We start from the raw sequence: 17,684 nt of genomic DNA, 5'->3' as shown, positions 1-17,684 counted from the left end.
AGAAGTATATAAAAAACAGAAAGGACCACATTCAAGAATAAGGCTTCACTAAATCAATGAAGGTATAGCAAGTACGATCCTCGCTCCCTTACAGAAGCCCCTATCCCCATTAATTCCACATGATCATTCACCACTGCAATCTTAAATCGGATATCGTTGGCGAAAATCAACAACGGCTCTATTCCTCTACCCGTACAAAACCTGTATTCCCTCAATGCTCACGCTCCCCATCTTCCCCAAAATGCGCCTTCCCCTCCGCAAACACCTGATCGTAATCAAACTCCGTCCAGTTGATCTGCGGACACACGCCCGCAAACCGCCACTCCCCGTCGACGCGGGCATACCACATCGTCGCCGTCCCGTGCGCATGGCCCTTGACCGCCACCTCGGTGAAGCTCTCATCCGTGTACCGCTGATGCGCGACGCGCAGCTGGTGGTGGCCGACGATCGCGTCGTCGGCCGTCTTCGCCCACGTGCTCAGCCCGACCAGGTGCTGCGTCTTGAGGCGCGGGTTGCCCAGGAAGCGCGGGTCGGAGGCCATGCCGATGAACTCGTCGCGCGGCATCGCTTCCCAGATTTTGTTGAGGAAGGAGCGGTAGTCAATCTTTCGGGGGAGGGAGTCAGCAGTGGGAAAGGGTGGTTGGGAAGGGGTTTCTGTGGGATCTTATGGGAGGGGAGGGATGGGCTACTCGGAGGGTGGGAGCCACGCTCTTACGCAGACGTTCCCAGTCTTTCGTGTCGTAGCTGTCGGCCCATTCGAAGAGGACGCGCTGGCAGCTTGTGATCTCTGGGAGTTGTCAGTATGCTTTGGTTGGGAGGGAGGGGGGGGATGTACCTTCAAACGTAGGGGTCTTGGACATCGTGATCGTCATCGTTGATTGTTAGTCTTGGTGTTGGTTCGTGCAACTGTGGATTTCTGACCGGGTACACTATCTAGTACACATCGCCGCTAAGCAAACTTGTATAATTATTCATGATTGGCGATGGATGCATCGAGAAGCGAGCTCGGGTGATTCGCGTTCGGGTTTCGGGGCATTCTGGGTTGGCGACACAAATCAATCCCTACTCGCATGGTGGAATGGCCCGAGGTCCGCTGAACCGGGTTTCATGTTTCTGGCCGCAGAGCGATTCTCCCGGCTTGGTGAGAAGAACTAAGAGAACTAGGGCAACTACAGTGATGGTCTGGTCGAGTGGTGGTCGATGCTGGTCCTTGCCCTCGTCTGGGCATAGCATTTCAGATGGAGAAATACTTTCGCATCTACTGCCGGTCTGCCCCCATGAGTTCAGATGTAAATGGGTCAGTAGGATTAGTAATATATTCTAGCTAAGCCACGAGTGTTTAACATTGGTCCTGCATGTTTATTTCCAGGATATCTGTCATCTCCAAGGCATTGGCCCTTTGCTTGCATGAAGAGAGGGTGGAAGGTCGAGAAGGTCGACCTTGCGGGACGGGAGCTTTCCTTGCCAGTTGCCGCTGCACGTTCAGTGTCAATTCAGTCCACGCCCGCCTCTCTAGTCTTGCTACGCGCTGCCCTCTTGATTTATAAATTGATAAGAGAATGCAAATTTGAGCTCCAGAAGGACCCTCATAGTGCTCTCCACAATCATTGGTACGACGCGTTCCGTGCGTACATCTGGCCGTAGTAGAGTGGAGCCACGACTTAAAGATATATTGCCGCTCCTCCTCTTGCGGAGAAGCGTGTCACATCAGTGTACTTCGCTACTGAGCTTAGCCAGAACTTGAAGTCATTGTAAGCCATCCGAGTCCCGATATGAGAAATATTTACGAGTTACAATGCGCGAGATGCGAGCACAGATAAAGTACATTGGCTGTCTACTTCAACCCCCTAATCCAGTATCCTAATTAATCCATCTCGGCACCTTCCCGCACAACCCTACAACCCTCTCACTCAATCACCACCTTCTTCACCTCCACATCATCCGGTTCTGTCTTTGGCAACTCCACCACAAGCACCCCATCCTCCAACTTCGCCGAGATGGCCTCGCCCTCCACTTTCGGCGCACTGCTGGGGCTCCCCAGCCGCACCTGGCGCTCAAACGCTCCCACCCGCCGCTCATCCAGCGCAATCGTCTTCAGCAGCTCCTCCGAGCCCGGCCGACTGATCGTGCCCGAGATACCAAGCTGCACAGCCTTGGGATCCCAACTGACCTCGATATCTTCCTTCTTCGCGCCCGGGAGAGGCACGTGAATCACGAAAGCCTCGGGGGTGTCGAACACGTCCACGTCCGGTTGGTATTTATTGGATCTGACACCGGGGAACTTGTAGGGTGGCTGGTTGGGGTAGGGGAAGGTCCAGGGGTGGTGGGGAGCGTCGAAGCCGCCCCGTGCACTGGAACCATTCGCACCCCATCCTCGCCTACTGGGTCCACCCTGCTGAAGCCCGGGGAACGTGTCTGGCGGCTGCGGATAAGGAAATCCGCCTGCTTTGTGTGGTTGCACACCCGGGAATCGGTACGGCTGGCGCGGGAACCCGGGCTGGCATTTGTTGTCATCGTCATCGTCGTTGTTGTCGTCGTCGTCGCCCCACGGGGACGGGTAAGGCTGTCGCCAGGGAATGGGACCCGGATACGGGTACGGCTTGTGGCCCTCGGCGGGTCCCGGGTAGGGGTACGGCTTGCGCGGGAACGGCTTGGGCTTGGGCTTGGGCTTCTCACCGTCGTCCCCCCAGGGCCAAGGGTAGGGGTTTCGACCTTCCGCCGGGCCCGGGTAGGAGTGTGGCTGGTGCCATGGGAGAGGGCCGGGGTAGGGGTGCGGCTGCTGCGCGTACCCGGGGAACGGGTATGGCTTTCGGCCCTCGAGTGCGCCGGGGAAGGTGTATGGTGGGTGTCCCTTGGCCGGCCCGGGGTAGGGGTATGGCTTGCGTGGACCACTGGCCTCGTGGGTTTCGTCCCCGTCCCCGTCCGGTGCTGCCCAGGGTGATGGGTAGGGGTGGCTGTGTTGCAACGCCCATGGGTGAGTTGAGCCCGGTTCTTCTGCGTTGGCGGCAAAGCCCCAGGCCGGGAAGTTCGGGTTAAGGGATCGGATGGCCATGGTTATCTTTTGAAGTCAAAGGAAGACAGGATGGGGTACGATTGAACGGGGGGATGATGCTGCACGACAGTTGGCTGTAGCTAGTAGATTGGTAGGTTGATGGGGACATGAAACCATACTCGCTGCCTGCCTTTTATAGTTCCAATCCAGGCAACCGGATTACCCAATGGATTCTATACAGCGATTGAGTTTGCCACATTTTGGTTGCTGTGGATCTGTGGCGCCGTCAAATTCATTGATGGCGGACAATGTCGGACATCCTAACCCCCGAGTTGTCAATTGCGTGCCATTGTTGGGCTACAACCCCGGCCGGACATTCTACCCCCCGACCGCAGCCCAAAGCATCTTCCTCTCCTGCATCCCCCCTTGGACGGACGGGAGTTGCTCAACTAAGTACTTATGATTTAGGACAAATATCGGATACCCTACACCCCGATATGCTGATTCCCATCCCCCGTGGACTACTATCTCCCGACAATCGTCATACTCAGGGCCCATGTCCGAACCCCGATTCCCCAGTGGCAGGCCAAGAAGCCCGATCGATAAGATCATGGACTGGTCGGCCAGACTCGAGAATAACAGACGAAGAAACATTAATCGCTAATCTTATCGTCATACCATGTCGACCTACGCGATCCTCGGCGCCACGGGCAACTGCGGCACTGCCCTCGTCGATAACCTGCTGCGCACCGAAAATGCGAGAATCAACGCTTACTGCCGCAACAAGGCGAAGCTAGGCCAAAAGATCCCAGCAGTCGCCGACAACAAGCGCGTCACGGTCTACGAAGGGAGCATCTACGACATCGATCTCCTGGCCGAATGTATCCGCGACACCCGCGCCATCTTCCACGTGGTGACGACCAACGACAACGTGCCCGGCTGTCACGTCGGCCTGGACACGGCGCAGAGCATCATTGCCGCGATGGAGAAGCTGAAGGTCCACGGCCAGCTGCGCGCACCGCTCCCCAAGATTCTCCTGCTCTCCTCCGGCACGATTGACGACCATCTGAGCCGCCACATGCCGTGGTGGTTTCGCCCCATCCTTCGCACCGCCGCGTCGCATGTCTACGAGGACCTGCGCAGGACGGAGGCTTACCTCCGGGCGCAGGAGGATCTGGTGTCCACGATCTTCATCAAGCCCGGTGGGCTCGCCGTGGATGCGCAACGTGGCCATGAGCTGAGTCTCGATCACGACGAGTCGTTCGTATCGTACCTGGATCTGGCCGCGGGGATGATTGAGGCAGCGGATGATGAGGACGGGAGATACGAGATGAAGAATGTCAGCGTGGTGAACAAGCATGGATCAGCCAAATTCCCCGCCGGCACCCCGATGTGTATTGCCACTGGTCTAGCGAGGCATTTTTTCCCTTTTTTGCATGCGTATCTGCCATCCACCGGGCCTAGCTAGTGATTTAAGCTCGATAATCAAGCAATATCTAAAATACACGATGCACATGAGTTTGTCTGCACAAGGTGCAATAGAGTCACACTGCTACGGTATAGAATTCCGAAAGAACTAAGCAAAATCAGGCCGGATCTTCCACCCCATTCTAAGCCCGCAAAATCCACAAACTTGGCCGTCGAGCATGAACTAAAATACACAATGCGCGTGCATCAGTCTGCAGAAAGTCATTTGACAAGGTTCAATAGCGTCACACTGAGAAAGGATAGATTCCGAAAGAATTAAGCAAGATCAGGCCGAATCTTCCACCCCATATCAAAGCCCGTAAAATTCACAAACTTCTGGTCGGTGGGCCAGTCCTTTGTCGTGTCCAGTGCCATGCGCGCAATCTTCAGCCACATATCGCCCTTGACCGGGAACGCATCGGGGTGTTCCGCCTCGAACGGGCGCGAGGCCTCCTGTCCGTTCTTTAGCGCGCGGATCATCTTCGCCACATGGCCATCGTCGTGCTCCTTGTTGACGGCCGCATACAACTCCGTCCAGCCCATGTTCGCACTAAAGTCGTCGTGGTAGTCCGTGATAGCGTCCTCGTACAGCTCGGCGGACCCGCTGACCACGTACCAGGCCAGATCCAGGCGGGCTTTCCACTCGACGAGGCGCACGCGGTCCTCGAGGCGGATCCAGTCCTGCCGAATGAGCACGCTGAAGAAGAGGGAGCTGGTGAGTGTGTGCATGTAGAAGAAGTCGATCTTGCGCTTGCGGCCGGGCCGCTGGCTGGCGCCGGCCATGTACGCGCACACGCTGATCATCTCGGCGGTGCGGCGCTGCAGCTCGCGCTCGTCGGGCTTGATCGTGAACTGCGCGCCGAGGAAAGCCATCTCGAGCTTGGCGCGGCCGACGACGCCGTCGCGCATCTTGTTGCCGAAGTCCTCCCAGCGCGGGGCGGACCGGATCGTCTCGGTGGCGCGGGCCTCGTGCAGCAGCTGGAGGAGCGGCTTCGGGTGCTGCGGCGGGTACGCGATGGCGGCCTGCGCCTCGCACGCCTCGAACAGCTGGCCGATGTGGCTGTCGTCGTGGGCGGCCGCCTGCGCCAGCGCCTCGGCGATGATGCTGGGCTGCTGGAACTCGATCCCCAGCCCCAGATGAATGACCGGGTGGTAGGCCCCCTCGTACAGCCGCGCCAGCATCTTTTCGGCGATCGCACTCCGCGAGAACACGTACTGGTTGACCACCGCCTGCCATCCGTGTGCGTCCATCTGCCGCTGGAAGAACACCAGGAACGAGGTGTACTGCGCGATGGTGCCCAGCGTCTCAAGGAAGAACGCCTCGTCGGCGAGGCGCTCGACCGTCGCGTCGTCGATCGCCGGGATCGGCCGCTGAATGCCCACCCCGTCGTCGTAGGCGCGCTGGATGTCCGCCGGCGCGGCACCTAGCGCGAGGCAGGTCAGGATGGAGTGCGCGATGTGGTTGTGGCCTGCCCGATCCCGGAAGAACATGTGCCACTCTTCGTGGTTCTTTTGCAGGAGCCGGTTGGCTTCCTGGATCGAGGCGCTGTCCACGGCCGCGTCGCAGAGGATGCCGACGTGCTCGTCCGACAGGCCGATCTGCGAGTTCAGCGTGGCGGTGTCAATCGAGCCCATGATTTGTCGCTGCTGTTGTGCCTTCTGTGTGTTGTTGACTGGTTGTAAAGTGTAAAGTGCATTTTATTCGTCTTGCCATGGGTTATTTACCTATATGCCTATATAGCTACTACCAGCTTGAGATCGGGCAATCCTAACTAACCCTAACCGGGATATTGGAAAGCGGACCGCGACGCCCGGACCCCGAACGCTGGGAATCCACCCGAACCACCCCAATATATTCGGGGCATTTAATACCCTCCTGGTTGCAATAGGAGTATCATACCCACCGCAAAATACCAGAGATGGCTACGATAACCGCGACCGCGACAGAAGCAGAGGGCCTCCCTCCCAGTCGGTATCTCTGTCTGACCATCCTGGGATACCGCAAGCCCGGCATGAGCGAGGAGGCATATCGGCGGCATATGATCGAGGTCTCGGCGCCCCTCACCAAAGATCTGATGGTGGAATACGGAGTCAAACGGTGGACGGTGGTGCGTATCGTCTTCTGGATTCAGTGCACGCGCGAACTGAGCCAGAGCCGCAGATTCACAATCCGACGCAAACCCGCCTCTTGATGAACCAGATCTATGATCGCCAGATGTCGAACATCGCCGACTATGATTGTTTTAGCCAGGTGGTGTTTGAGAGCGTGGACCACTACAAGAAGATGAAAGAGGATCCGTACTACAAGGAGCATCTTTTTGGGGATCATGAGAACTTCGCGGACACGCGACGGAGCCAGTAGGTCTATCACCTTGATTCGCGGCCGGTTTCCCAACTGACCACATAGAATGACCATTGGGTGGATCGAGGAATGGATCAATGACGGGGCCGTGCGTGAGGGGTTGGAGTTTCCAAGCGGTGTGCACCGGGCAGCATCGGGGATTGTGTCTACCTCTGGCCTGGCCATTATGACTGTGTTTCTTGGGGCGTTTATCTTCCTGTCAAGATAGCTTTGATCTAACTGCACCTCGTGCTGGATGCTAAATGTTGGGAGAGTCACAAGATGTGTAGACTGCGTAACTATTATATTGGTGGAAGACTGTCGGTTCCATACTGATCCAGTTGTTTATGGGAGTACACATACGAATCACGGGGCTCGACCACAACAATCCTCAATGTCTTGTATCCGCGAGTGCTACGCGCCAAAGGCGTGCTAGATCACTGGTCAAGGACACAGATTTCCGCCATCGAGCCCCGCTGCCCTGAGGGGACGACACATGTCTGTCTCTCTAGCTCAAAGGTGCAGTGATCTTCCGTTGGTGATCCCTCACAACCATTGTTTATTCCCTAAGTGACTGACAAAAGCTCCTCCATGAGTTCCCACAGTTGCGTTCTCGATTACCTCCAGCTGCCGGCGCACACTCTTCTCCATCGTCATCGGGCCCGAGAAATGCGGCGCGTACGCTTTGAGCTTGGCGACCATCCTCCGTCTTCCCTCCGCTTCGCCCTCAGTCGGCGGCGCCGCGTCTGGCTTAGATACGGCGCCAGGACTGAGTGCCATGAACAGGATCCCTTCCGTCGCTCCGAGCGATGCATGATATTTGGCCATGAGGAGGTTGGCTGCCGACTTGGAGATCGCGTACGGCGTCGCATTGTCCAGCGCGAAGTGTGTAACGAGGTCCGGGTCTGCCAGCAGGGACGAGATGGTGATCACTTTTTTGGCTCGTCCCCTTCGAATCAACGGTAAGAATGCGTTGACGGTGTGGGCCACGCCTACAACATTGGTGCGGCATGAATGCAAGATGTCTCGCTCCAGAACCTCGGGCGACAGGTCTGTGATCGGTTTGAAGGCACTGGTGGGGGTCAAAATGGCGGCGTTGTTGATCAGCACATCCAAGCCCCCGCCGGTGATGTCGCGCACCTGCCCGGCTGCTGTTGCTAGCGCTTTGGGGTCGGTGATGTCGGCGCAGACATGGTAGACATTGGTCCGTCGATCTGTTGCGAGACGGCTTTCAGCTGTGGCTTCATCGCGGACCAGGCCGATTACTGTGTTTTGCGCGTTGGAGGAGAGGTGCTTGAGCCAGGCGTAGCCGAGCCCTCGACTGGCGCCGGTGATGAGATAGGACGGCATGGTGTTTGTTGGCTAGATCGGATCGCGGAAACGGTGACCGGTCGCACACATGCAAAATTACATGGTTTTATTTACTCGCTGAACTATCTGATGTCCCCTGGCAGTGATCATCCTTGCAGTAGTGCGCGTGCATGTTGTCAAACCTATGGGTTTTATTTCGGACGGTGTTCGGGCTATTGTCGTCGGGGATTCCAAGCATCCCGGAGCCCGGCCGTACGACCCGTCTAGGGCTATGCAGCAACAGGGGTTATTTGCAAGCTAGAAATCGTCGATTCGCACGTCAGCAAGCCCCCGGATCCCGATCATTCGATCATGATCAGACTGGCTGGCGAGCCTCGGCGCCTGGTTGTACCAGTTGCACTCTTGGAATATTGTAGCTGAGGGTACAGTACATAAGCTACGAGGGTTGTCTCAACCACCGGCCAACCTTGTGCCCTTCCCTTGTGTCCTGAACCATCCAATCAAAATGGATGCGACCTACACAGATAAGTTCAATAGTTTCGATCTGCCGATAAAGGCAGCGATAACAGGGTTGGCGGCGAGCGTGACGACCTTTCTCGCCTACATTGTCTTCCTCTCGTACACCCCTCCTGTCGACCGGAAATCGCCCCAATTCACTTCCAACACCGTGCCACTCGTGGGATCATGGAGCTTCTTCACGCAAAAGTGGTATGTCTCTCGCTTCCTCGCCTCCTCACCAATGTCTAAGCGACGCATTTAGGGCCTTCTGGCAAGATTGCGTGGCCAAGAGCAAAACCGGGCAGTTCAGCTTCTGGCTCGGCAAGTACCACGTTGTGGGCGTGTCGGGCGCCGCAGCCCGCAAGGTGTTTCTCGACAACCCTAACTTCGACTTCGTGCGCGGGGCGAAGCTGGTCGGCCATGGCCCGGACTTCGTGCCTCCGCTGCACGCGATCTTCCACGGCAACTTCCAGAACGGCCGAAGCTACTTCCAGCGCCGCCTGGTGGACGTGCAGAAATCCGAGCAGTTGGGGAAACGTCTCCCCGGCGTGACGAGGGACGCGCGCGTGGCCTTCGCAGCGCTGCGCCAGGACGCCTCCGGCGTCTTGAACCCGACGGAGGCGTGCTATCGCCTGGTGGTGCAGCAGGCCGGTCGCGTGGTGTGCAGCGACGAGATCGCCGACGACCCGGCGGTGCTCGCGAAGACCCAGCGTGTGCTGTCGCTGTTGATGCACACCAGCAGCATCCACACCGTGGCGCTCCCCTACCTGCCCTCGCTGGCCAAGCTGAAGCGCCGCTGGGGTCGCCACGGTCTGCGCCGCATCGTGACTCCGATCGTGCAGCGCCGGCTGCAACAAGCTGCCCCGCGCCAGGACGACGTGGTGCAGTACATGCTGGACTGCGGCGACCCGCCCGAGTGGATGGTGGCCTTCTTCATCTCGGCGCTGTTTATCTCCTCTGCCAACGCCGGCTACCTCAGCGGCGCCATGCTGAACATCCTCGCCCACCACGCGGACTGGCAGGCGCGCATCTACCGTGAGATCAAGGCCGTCGCGCAGGCGCACGCCCCGAATCCCCACGCGCCCCTGGTCGACCAGCTCGACGCCATCCCGCTTGAGGCCTGGGACACCTTCTTCCCTTCCATCGACCTCTGCTTCAAGGAGGCCATCCGCATGTGGGTCGCCTTCCCGATGATCCGCCTCAACATGGCGCCCCACGCGGTGCCCATCCCTGGCACCGACGAGGTCGTCCCCGCCGGCACCTTCGCCGCGTACAACACGACTGAGGTCCACTTTAACCCCGACTTATACCCGGATCCGTACAAGTACGACCCCGATCGCTTCCGCGAGGGGCGCGAGGAGTTTAAGAAGGAGGTCTACGGTTGTAAGTTGAATCCCCCGCTTTTTCTTTTTGTGAGGCCGCGCATATTGACGAGCTCCAGTCGTAGGATGGGGCCAAGGCCGACACCCCTGCTTGGGCATGCGGTGGGCGAAGGTCCAGCTGAACATTATCCTTGCGTATGCACTGGCGATGTATGAGTGGAGGGGGTGTGATGAGAACGGGCAGCCCAGCACCCACTTCGACCGCAAGACAGACCTTAACGCGCCGGGGCCGAGTCTGCCGGTGGGCCTGTTCTGCAAATACGTTCCCAGGCAGGAAGTGTGACAAAGTGCCGTGACCGGCAAGTGTGTAATGAAGATCTATGTCTTGAGCTTTGTAGCGACGCGGATAGAAAGAACGTCTCGAATATGAACATGGATCGCATATATACTATTGCCCCGAATGTTCCATCCGGACCAGGTTAGCAGACGGGTTCTATCAACCGTACGATTCCACAACTATTTACACGACCAGCCCGATGGTCAAAAAGCTACTATCCCGCTCCACCCGGTCCCTGAGGGCCATCAACTCATCCACATCCCAATGCGCCCACAGGTACCTGCCATTCAAGAAAGCACTCTCGGGGCCCGCCAACCAGCGCGCAAAGTGCGCCGGCAGGTTGATATCCTCCCACGGCGTCGCATCCTCGGCATAATGAACTGCGACGGAGGGGGTGTAGAATGCGCCCGGGTGGAAGGAGAACACGCGGAGCGCGGGATTGGCGCGCTCGGCCGCGACGTGCTGCATCACCTGGGTCGCGGCCGCCTTGCTGGGACCGTAGCCGACGCGCCCGGGGCTGCGCGTCTGCGCCGCGGCGGACGAGACGTGGATGATGGTCTTCGTGCCCGCGGCCGGCAGCGCCGTGGACAGGTACGCCTGGACGAGGTGGAAGGGCGCGAGGACGTTGACGTCGAACGCGGCCTGCATCTCCGCGGCCGTCACCGCGGTGGCGGGTCCCAGGCGGTGCACGACGGCGGCGCTCAGCACCAGCACGTCAACCGGGCCGAGCTCGTCGAGGATGGCGGCCATGCGCGCGTGGTCGGTGATCGACGCCGCGTAGGTGACGATCTGCACCGTGGGGTGCGCGGCCTCGAGCGCCGCCCGCGCGGTGGCCTGCGGCCCCGGCGAGCGGGAGATAATGGCGATGCGCGCCACGTCGGCCTCGGCGAACGCCTGGCAGATGCTGTAGCCCACGCCGGACGAGCCGCCTGCCACCAGGATGGTCTTGCCCGCGCCGTGGAAGCCGTGGTGCTTGGAGATACGGTCGTAGGTGTGCGCGTGGTATGTCCGGGTGGGACGCGGGAAGGACTCGAACTTGGACATGGTTTGATGTTCTCTGGCTGTTGGGCTTAGGGGCCGGTTGCTTGCAGAAGCGCTGCCCCTGTCTTGAAGGATTGCCTGTGGACGTCGCTGGTGTATAGCTTCTGGTGGTGAGGTACTGGCGGACTGTGCTCGGGCTAAGCCTGACTTGCAGGTGACTCGAAGGATGCTATGCCCCGACTGACAAGCTGCCAACTCCGGGGTTTCGGACGTTTTGACACTGTCCAAGTAGAAGGGCCTGTTTGCGGTGGATGTGAGAGTCTCAGGCATTGACAGTGTGGCTGTATCGAGGCAAACATGCATCGCAGACCTAAAAGCTTCTGAGCTTCAGAACATCAATATTAGATTTCACTATGCTCGAAGATATTGGTCGAGCAATGCAATGTAGACAGTAGGGATGCATTATTGCGCTCCGCAGCGCCTGTACTTAGGGTCTGCGTTTGAGACGGTCCGACAAGATATGGTGCTTCGCAGCAACGCCTCGACCCTCAAACTCTACCGACACACACCAGGATCTAGGTAACCTGCCTGCATTTGGAACGAGGTCTTCGGAGTGAAAGTCTGGCAGGCATGAGATTCTACGTGATAGAAATTTCAAGGCAGTATATACTCAAGGAAGCGAGAGTTCAGTGTTGGTTCGGGGGGATGGCAGGGAGATATGCAAGGAAGACGAAGAGGTGCGCTCTTTAGGCTCAACCCTGTGTATACCCAGTCTTGAAATTGAAATGTATCTCGATACAACCATTACTGTTTCTAACAACACGACCTTCATGGTCCCTAGAGTTTATGCAACAACACATGTGTCGCGAACGGATCGTTGAAATAGCCGGTGAGAATTGACTTACCAGGTAAGCATGACTAACTGGAAAATATACTTGCATTTTCAGAAATGATTGCCAGAATCTACGACTGCAGCTACCCCCATTCGGGCTATTATTACGATGACTTGCCTACGAGCTATCCGGAGATGGAACAGCCACACTTTTCTTTCCTGTGCCGTACCCGGGATGTTGTGTATTCCCGCGAGATATAAATGTCCCGAGCGCGCGAATCGACAACGGAGTCCGAAAGCCGGGCTTGAACGAGACGGACGTCAATGCCACCAAGTTAATTCCAAAAGTCGGTAACAAGAGTTAATCGAAAAGAAAGCATCAACGTTTCCGGCGATGGTTCCTGATACGATGGACGAGCCCGTGATATATGGTTGGCAATCTCCTCACCCACGGCATCATCCTCCAGGAAGCACCCTGCGCTGCACACTTCGAGAATGGTGTCAAACGAGTATCTCACCCATGGGGACCAGGAAGAATTTGACCCTGCAAAGTGGTCGTCCAATACAGGCGAGCTTCCTCCACGATCTCCCTCAACACACCTCAACGTGCTGATCGTCGGGGCTGGGCCCGCGGGACTGATCACGGCGCTTGAATGTTGGCGGAAAGGGCACAACGTGGTGGGAATCTTGGAACGAAGCCTAGGGCCTGTCTATACCGGTCTGTTCTCATTCTACCGTCCATAAGACACGGTGTAGGGCATAGTCAACATACTGACCCGTATCATCGCCAGGAGACATCATCGTCATCGGCCCCTCCGCCATCTGCACGCTCCGACACTGGCCCGAGATTTGCCGCGAGCTCGACGAAGACCGATCCGACAGCGTGATGTACTACCGCCGGCACAACGGGGAGCTGATTCTGGGCCCCACCACGCTGGGCTACAACAGCCCCGAGCACCTCGCCCAGCGCCACGGCCTGCCCTATGTGGCCCCGCACCAAATCCGCCGCAAGTTTTACCGCATGCTGCTCCGCCAGGCCGCCCGTGTCGGCCTGAAAGTCGAGTACGGGCAGCGGGCGGAACAGTATTTCGAGGACGAGGCCGCGGGGGTCGGGGGCGTGGTGACGGCGAACGGCCGCGTGCGAGTGGCGCACCTGGTTGTCGCCGCGGACGCCTTCAAGACGCGCTCAGACCTGCTGATTGCGGGCGGGCACGCGCCCACGCGCTCCAGCGGCATGTCGGTGTACCGCGCGGCGCTGCCCACGGAGATGGCCCTGCGGGATCCTGCCTTCCAGGCCCGCTGGGGCGAGGTGGTGGCGCGCGGGGACTCCCACCACGAGTTCTGGATCGGGCCCGGCATGCACCTGGGGCTGTTCATCTCGCCAGACTTCGTGGCCTATGGGTTGACCCCACGCGACAAGTTCCTGCAGCCCGGCGGCAACGAGCCCATCGAGTCGTGGGATCCTGATGTCGATCCGCAGGAGGTGCTGGATGTCCTGCACCGCATCCCGGACTGGGATCCTGCCATCGAGGGGCTAATCCGCCACACGCCCCAGCGCGCCACGGTCCATTGGCCGCTCCTGTGGCGGAACCTCCGGCGCGAGTGGACGTCCCCCGGCGGTCGCGTGGTGCAGGTCGGCGACGCCGCGCATACCACCGTGCCGGCGTCGATCAGCGGGGGCACCCTGGCGATCGAAGATGCCGTCACGCTGGCGGCTTGCTTGCAGCTGGCGTGTGCCGGGGGTGCGCCCGGGGGTGCGCCGCTGGGGGCGCGTATCTACAATCTCCTGCGCTATCAGCGGGTCAGCTGCGTCCAGAAGATGTCATTTGTCAATTCCGAGAACCTGGGGGCGGCCGATATGAATGAGGTTCTCACGAAAGACCCCGAGAAGGTCAAGGTCCGGTTTCCGAAGTGGCTGTTCCAGCATGATCCGGAGGCGTACGTCTACGAGAAGTACGGCCAGGCGTACTCGCATCTCGTGCTCGGCACGGACTTCCAGAACACGAACTTCCCCCCGGGCCACAAGTTCAAAATGTGGACAATCGAAGAGATTCATGCGGATATTCTAGCGGGGAAGAAGGTGGCAGACCTTTTGGATGGTGATTGGGATTAAGCAGGGGAGCACCGACACACTTTATCCAAAGTTTGTTTCATCAATCCCCTTGTCACTCCAGGTTAGAACAAGCAAACTGTAATACCTACAACGGGGGTTCGAGGTTGAAGTTTGAAGTTATACTGTTTTAAAATACGTTTCCCTCTTTCACCACGAAATTAGTCTAGGACAGGCTACTTTTACACCTAGACAAAGTAGCTCCTGGAACGTCTAGCAGGAGCAGCTTCTCTGACTATCAAACCCCATTAGCCTTTTAGTTCCCACCGTGTAGGTAGAAGGTGATAAACATCATCGATGTATTTTCATTGATTGGTGATCTTAGGCATAGCCTATAAATTTTGGAGGTACATGTATTACTACTATAGCAAATATACTAATTGGTGCTAAGCTCTGAGTAATAAAATAATGATTTGGTTTACTTAGCGCAACTATAGTAGTAATACAAGGGATTAAAGCCAAAACAGTCAGCCAGACAACCCTAATTGGGGACTGATTCTCAGGCAGCCTGGCATGGGCTGGAGGGCCTCCGGCTTGGGTTAGTCCTTCGTCCCGGAAGTTATTCTCCATCCTCGGGGCTTCTATAGCGACACTTGGACTTGCTGCTGTCCAAGACAGAGGAGCATGGTGAAGACATTGCGGAATTCACCGGCCGCAAGTAGTGTAGTCGGGGGTCAGAAAGTGCGAGGCTCCGAAGTGGCGGGGGTTCCTCGGCCCTTATAATTCCCGACCGTCTCGATGTTTTGCTTGCTTACCTGCTCTCGCATTCCTGCTTTCTTTCTTCACCCAACCCAACAACATCCTCGGGCTTTGGGCCATGGGATGGCAATCGGACTGAGCACGGCTTATCGCTAACCGGATTAATAGTCTTGTTCTCTGTGATGGCCACGCCCATCTCTCCATCCGATCAGACAGCCCCCCCCCCCACCACCACCACCACCACCACCACCACTGTCAAGCACCAGCGCGTGCTGGCGTGCGTGCTGTGTCAGCAACGCAAGATCAAATGCGACCGCACATTCCCCTGTGCCAATTGTGTCCGAGGTAACATACAATGCGAGCAAGCCATTCGTCAGCGACGGCGCAGACTTCCCGAGAGAGAGTTGTTGGCCCGTCTGCGACTCTATGAACGCCTACTTCGACAGCACAAGATCAAGTTCGACCCCCTCCACTCTCCGACCGCTGACCATCCGTCTCCCAGTGATGATGGCCGCGACGCCCTGCCAGCGGGAGCCGAGTCAGAGGATACGCTTGGTGATACCAAGGCGCATGCATCGATAGAGAGGGCCGCAGTCAAGACCAAGTCATTGTATGAACTCGGGTCCTGCATTGCCTCACTAGTCCGCGGAGAACTAATTCTTTGATAGGAGCCTTTGGCATGCGATGGCCCAAGAGGTAGGACGGATACCTGCGTGGACCGGGCTGGGACCTCACTGACAACTGCAGCAGCCTGTCAGTCCTAGAGACGACGATGGCAACGCGGGCGAGGACGACGTGAATGACACCGGCTTCCTGCACGATAACGATGATGTGCGGCACGCCGTAATCCAGAAGGCGTGGAACCACATGTTTCAGGGCCAGAACAACGACCACCTCCTGTTCGGTTCGCCGGTAGGCGCAGTCGATCTGGCTGCGGCGCATCCAAGCCAAGTGCATATCTTCCGGCTATGGCAGGTCTACCTGGACAACGTGAATCCGCTGCTCAAAGTCACACACACCCCCACTCTGCAGACACGAATCATTGATGCCGCCAGTGATATCGCCAACCTCAGCCCCACCTTCGAAGCGCTGATGTTTAGCATCTACTGCGTCTCCCTTGGCACCCTCTCGGATGAGCAATGCAATACATTGCTCGGAGCCGCGAAAACAGAACTCTTGCGCGGCTATCAGTTTGCATGCCAGCAGGCGCTGCGCAGTTGCGGTATTCTACGCTCCAGCGACCGCGAGTCTCTGACCGCCCTCTATCTCTACCTAGTAAGTCTAGCTGATCGATGCCGTGGGAATGTACTATACTCAGTGATGCAGGTTTCGATCCGCCCTGGTACCGATCCTGCGTCCCTGTCCTCGCTACTGAGCGTGGCAATCCGCATCGCGCAGCGCATGGGCATCCACAACGAGTCGACGTACGGCGAATGTTCCGCGCTGGAGGCAGAACTGCGCCGACGACTGTGGTGGTCGCTCATCGTCTTCGACAACCGCATCTGCGAGATGTCCGACTACAAGACGGCCTCGCTGGCACCGACCTGGGACTGCAAGGTGCCGCTGAACGTGAACGACTTCGAGCTGCAGCCGGAGATGAAGAACCCACCCGCCACCAACACCCGACCGACGGAGATGCTGTTTGCGGTGGTGCGGAGCGAGCTCGCCGACTTCGTGCGCCACAGCGCCTTCCACCTCAACTTCACCAACCCCTCCCTCAACACGATCGCCCTGCGTCCCAGCAGCGCCCCCACCGACGAAGCCAACCAACTAGTTGCTCTAGAACGAACCCTCCAGGAAAGATACCTGGCCTTCAGCAACCCGGAGAACGCCCTGCACTTCATGACCCTCTGGACCATGCGGGGATCCCTGGCCAAAAACCGGCTCCTGCAGCACTACTACACCCAATCCTCCGATATCCCCGTCCCACCGACCGACGACCAGCGCAACACGGGCATCGCGCACGCCCTGCGCATGCTCGAATGCGATACCACGCTCATGACCTCGCCGCTCACGCAGCCCTACCGGTGGCTGGTGCACTTCCACTTCCCGTTCCCGGCGTACATCCACCTGCTGCAGGATCTGAGGAAGCGGCCCGTCGAGGCCCACGCCGCGCGCGCCTGGGCGGCCATGAGCGACAACTACGCGGTGCGGATGGTGGACGCGAAGCAGGACGATCGGCCGTTTTTCGTCGTCTTCTCGCGGGTGGTCTTGCAGGCGTGGGAGGCGCGGGAGAAGGTGGGCCAGCCGCTCGAGACGCCGCCGCTGGTGCCACCCAGAATTGTCGAGGATATCAGGAATAAGGTCATGCAGATGAAGACGAGTTTCGGGCTTGGTACGGCTGCTGCGGCCGGGCAGTCGGGTGGGGGGCTCTTGGGGGTGAATGCCGATGGGCTCGAAATGCCGGTGCAGATGGACTTCGCTGCGCCTGGGACGGCGGACGGCGCGGGCGGGCGCGGCACGACTGGGTTGGACCCGTGGGGATACCCTGATGTGTCTGGACTAGGGGCTGTAGATGTGGGTGTGAATCAATTTCTGTTGAATTCCATAGACTGGAATGCGCTCCATGCGCTAGGCAGGTGAGAGGCTCGCGGCAGAGGTGTGGCGGCATGTGTGGCGATGATGGATACCGCTTATGGCTCGAGATGACTTCTGATGAAAAGGAAAGCAAAGTAGGAAGCTTGGAAAACAAAATAATACTTGAGGACAATTTAGACGATAGCAAAAACATACAACAGAAGGGATTCGCTGGTGGTCACCCACCCAACTACTAACCTCCCGGCGTGTGGCTTGA

At 58.2% G+C, this 17,684-nt stretch overlaps 10 protein-coding genes across 10 annotated transcripts; 5 read left to right on the top strand and 5 right to left on the bottom strand.

The window, feature by feature from the left end:
* Positions 1-25: 25 nt before the first annotated feature.
* Positions 26-932, bottom strand: BO82DRAFT_350097 (Scytalone dehydratase). Its single transcript, XM_025634057.1, has 3 exons — positions 836-932; positions 690-787; positions 26-604 (listed from the first exon to the last, which is right to left on the bottom strand). Exons 1-3 carry the CDS (start codon positions 858-860, stop codon positions 212-214), a joined length of 516 nt encoding a protein of 171 aa, XP_025496562.1. The 5' UTR covers positions 861-932; the 3' UTR covers positions 26-211.
* A 974-nt stretch (positions 933-1,906) lies between these two features.
* Positions 1,907-3,402, bottom strand: BO82DRAFT_380052 (HSP20-like chaperone; the record flags this gene model as incomplete). The annotated part of the gene is made up of 1 exon (XM_025637730.1): positions 1,907-3,402. Exon 1 carries the CDS (start codon positions 3,050-3,052, stop codon positions 1,907-1,909), a length of 1,146 nt encoding a protein of 381 aa, XP_025496561.1. The 5' UTR covers positions 3,053-3,402.
* A 136-nt stretch (positions 3,403-3,538) lies between these two features.
* Positions 3,539-4,484, top strand: BO82DRAFT_300160 (NAD(P)-binding oxidoreductase). Its single transcript, XM_025632044.1, has one exon. The coding sequence runs from the start codon at positions 3,672-3,674 to the stop codon at positions 4,458-4,460; it is 789 nt and encodes a 262-aa protein (XP_025496560.1). The 5' UTR covers positions 3,539-3,671; the 3' UTR covers positions 4,461-4,484.
* Positions 4,445-6,144, bottom strand: BO82DRAFT_350095 (questin oxidase family protein). The gene has a single exon (XM_025634056.1). The coding sequence runs from the start codon at positions 6,092-6,094 to the stop codon at positions 4,736-4,738; it is 1,359 nt and encodes a 452-aa protein (XP_025496559.1). The 5' UTR covers positions 6,095-6,144; the 3' UTR covers positions 4,445-4,735.
* Positions 6,145-6,358: 214 nt separating this feature from the next.
* On the top strand, positions 6,359-7,103 carry BO82DRAFT_350094 (EthD domain-containing protein). The gene is made up of 3 exons (XM_025634055.1): positions 6,359-6,567; positions 6,621-6,817; positions 6,867-7,103. Exons 1-3 carry the CDS (start codon positions 6,379-6,381, stop codon positions 7,027-7,029), a joined length of 549 nt encoding a protein of 182 aa, XP_025496558.1. The 5' UTR covers positions 6,359-6,378; the 3' UTR covers positions 7,030-7,103.
* Positions 7,104-8,253, bottom strand: BO82DRAFT_350093 (NAD(P)-binding protein). The gene has a single exon (XM_025634054.1). The coding sequence runs from the start codon at positions 8,148-8,150 to the stop codon at positions 7,347-7,349; it is 804 nt and encodes a 267-aa protein (XP_025496557.1). The 5' UTR covers positions 8,151-8,253; the 3' UTR covers positions 7,104-7,346.
* A 332-nt stretch (positions 8,254-8,585) lies between these two features.
* Positions 8,586-10,367, top strand: BO82DRAFT_325398 (cytochrome P450). The gene is made up of 3 exons (XM_025632871.1): positions 8,586-8,819; positions 8,872-9,992; positions 10,051-10,367. Exons 1-3 carry the CDS (start codon positions 8,617-8,619, stop codon positions 10,272-10,274), a joined length of 1,548 nt encoding a protein of 515 aa, XP_025496556.1. The 5' UTR covers positions 8,586-8,616; the 3' UTR covers positions 10,275-10,367.
* An 84-nt stretch (positions 10,368-10,451) lies between these two features.
* BO82DRAFT_388540 (SDR family NAD(P)-dependent oxidoreductase) lies at positions 10,452-11,312 on the bottom strand (the record flags this gene model as incomplete). Its single annotated transcript, XM_025638392.1, has 1 exon — positions 10,452-11,312. The coding sequence occupies one exon, from the start codon at positions 11,310-11,312 to the stop codon at positions 10,452-10,454; it is 861 nt and encodes a 286-aa protein (XP_025496555.1).
* Positions 11,313-12,423: 1,111 nt separating this feature from the next.
* Positions 12,424-14,368, top strand: BO82DRAFT_350090 (FAD-dependent oxidoreductase). Its single transcript, XM_025634053.1, has 2 exons — positions 12,424-12,799; positions 12,873-14,368. The coding sequence occupies exons 1-2, from the start codon at positions 12,577-12,579 to the stop codon at positions 14,192-14,194; spliced, it is 1,545 nt and encodes a 514-aa protein (XP_025496554.1). The 5' UTR covers positions 12,424-12,576; the 3' UTR covers positions 14,195-14,368.
* A 704-nt stretch (positions 14,369-15,072) lies between these two features.
* Positions 15,073-17,473, top strand: BO82DRAFT_325391 (C6 zinc finger domain protein; the record flags this gene model as incomplete). The annotated part of the gene is made up of 3 exons (XM_025632870.1): positions 15,073-15,531; positions 15,638-16,165; positions 16,217-17,473. The coding sequence occupies 3 exons, from the start codon at positions 15,073-15,075 to the stop codon at positions 17,471-17,473; spliced, it is 2,244 nt and encodes a 747-aa protein (XP_025496553.1).
* Between the last annotated feature and the right edge of the window lie 211 nt (positions 17,474-17,684).

This window comes from Aspergillus uvarum, assembly GCF_003184745.1.
Source record: "Aspergillus uvarum CBS 121591 unplaced genomic scaffold BO82scaffold_3, whole genome shotgun sequence".
In the NCBI taxonomy this organism is placed as follows: domain Eukaryota; kingdom Fungi; phylum Ascomycota; class Eurotiomycetes; order Eurotiales; family Aspergillaceae; genus Aspergillus; species Aspergillus uvarum.
The sequence above is the reverse complement of the archived record's forward strand: the minus strand, read 5'-3'. Positions and strand labels throughout refer to the sequence as shown.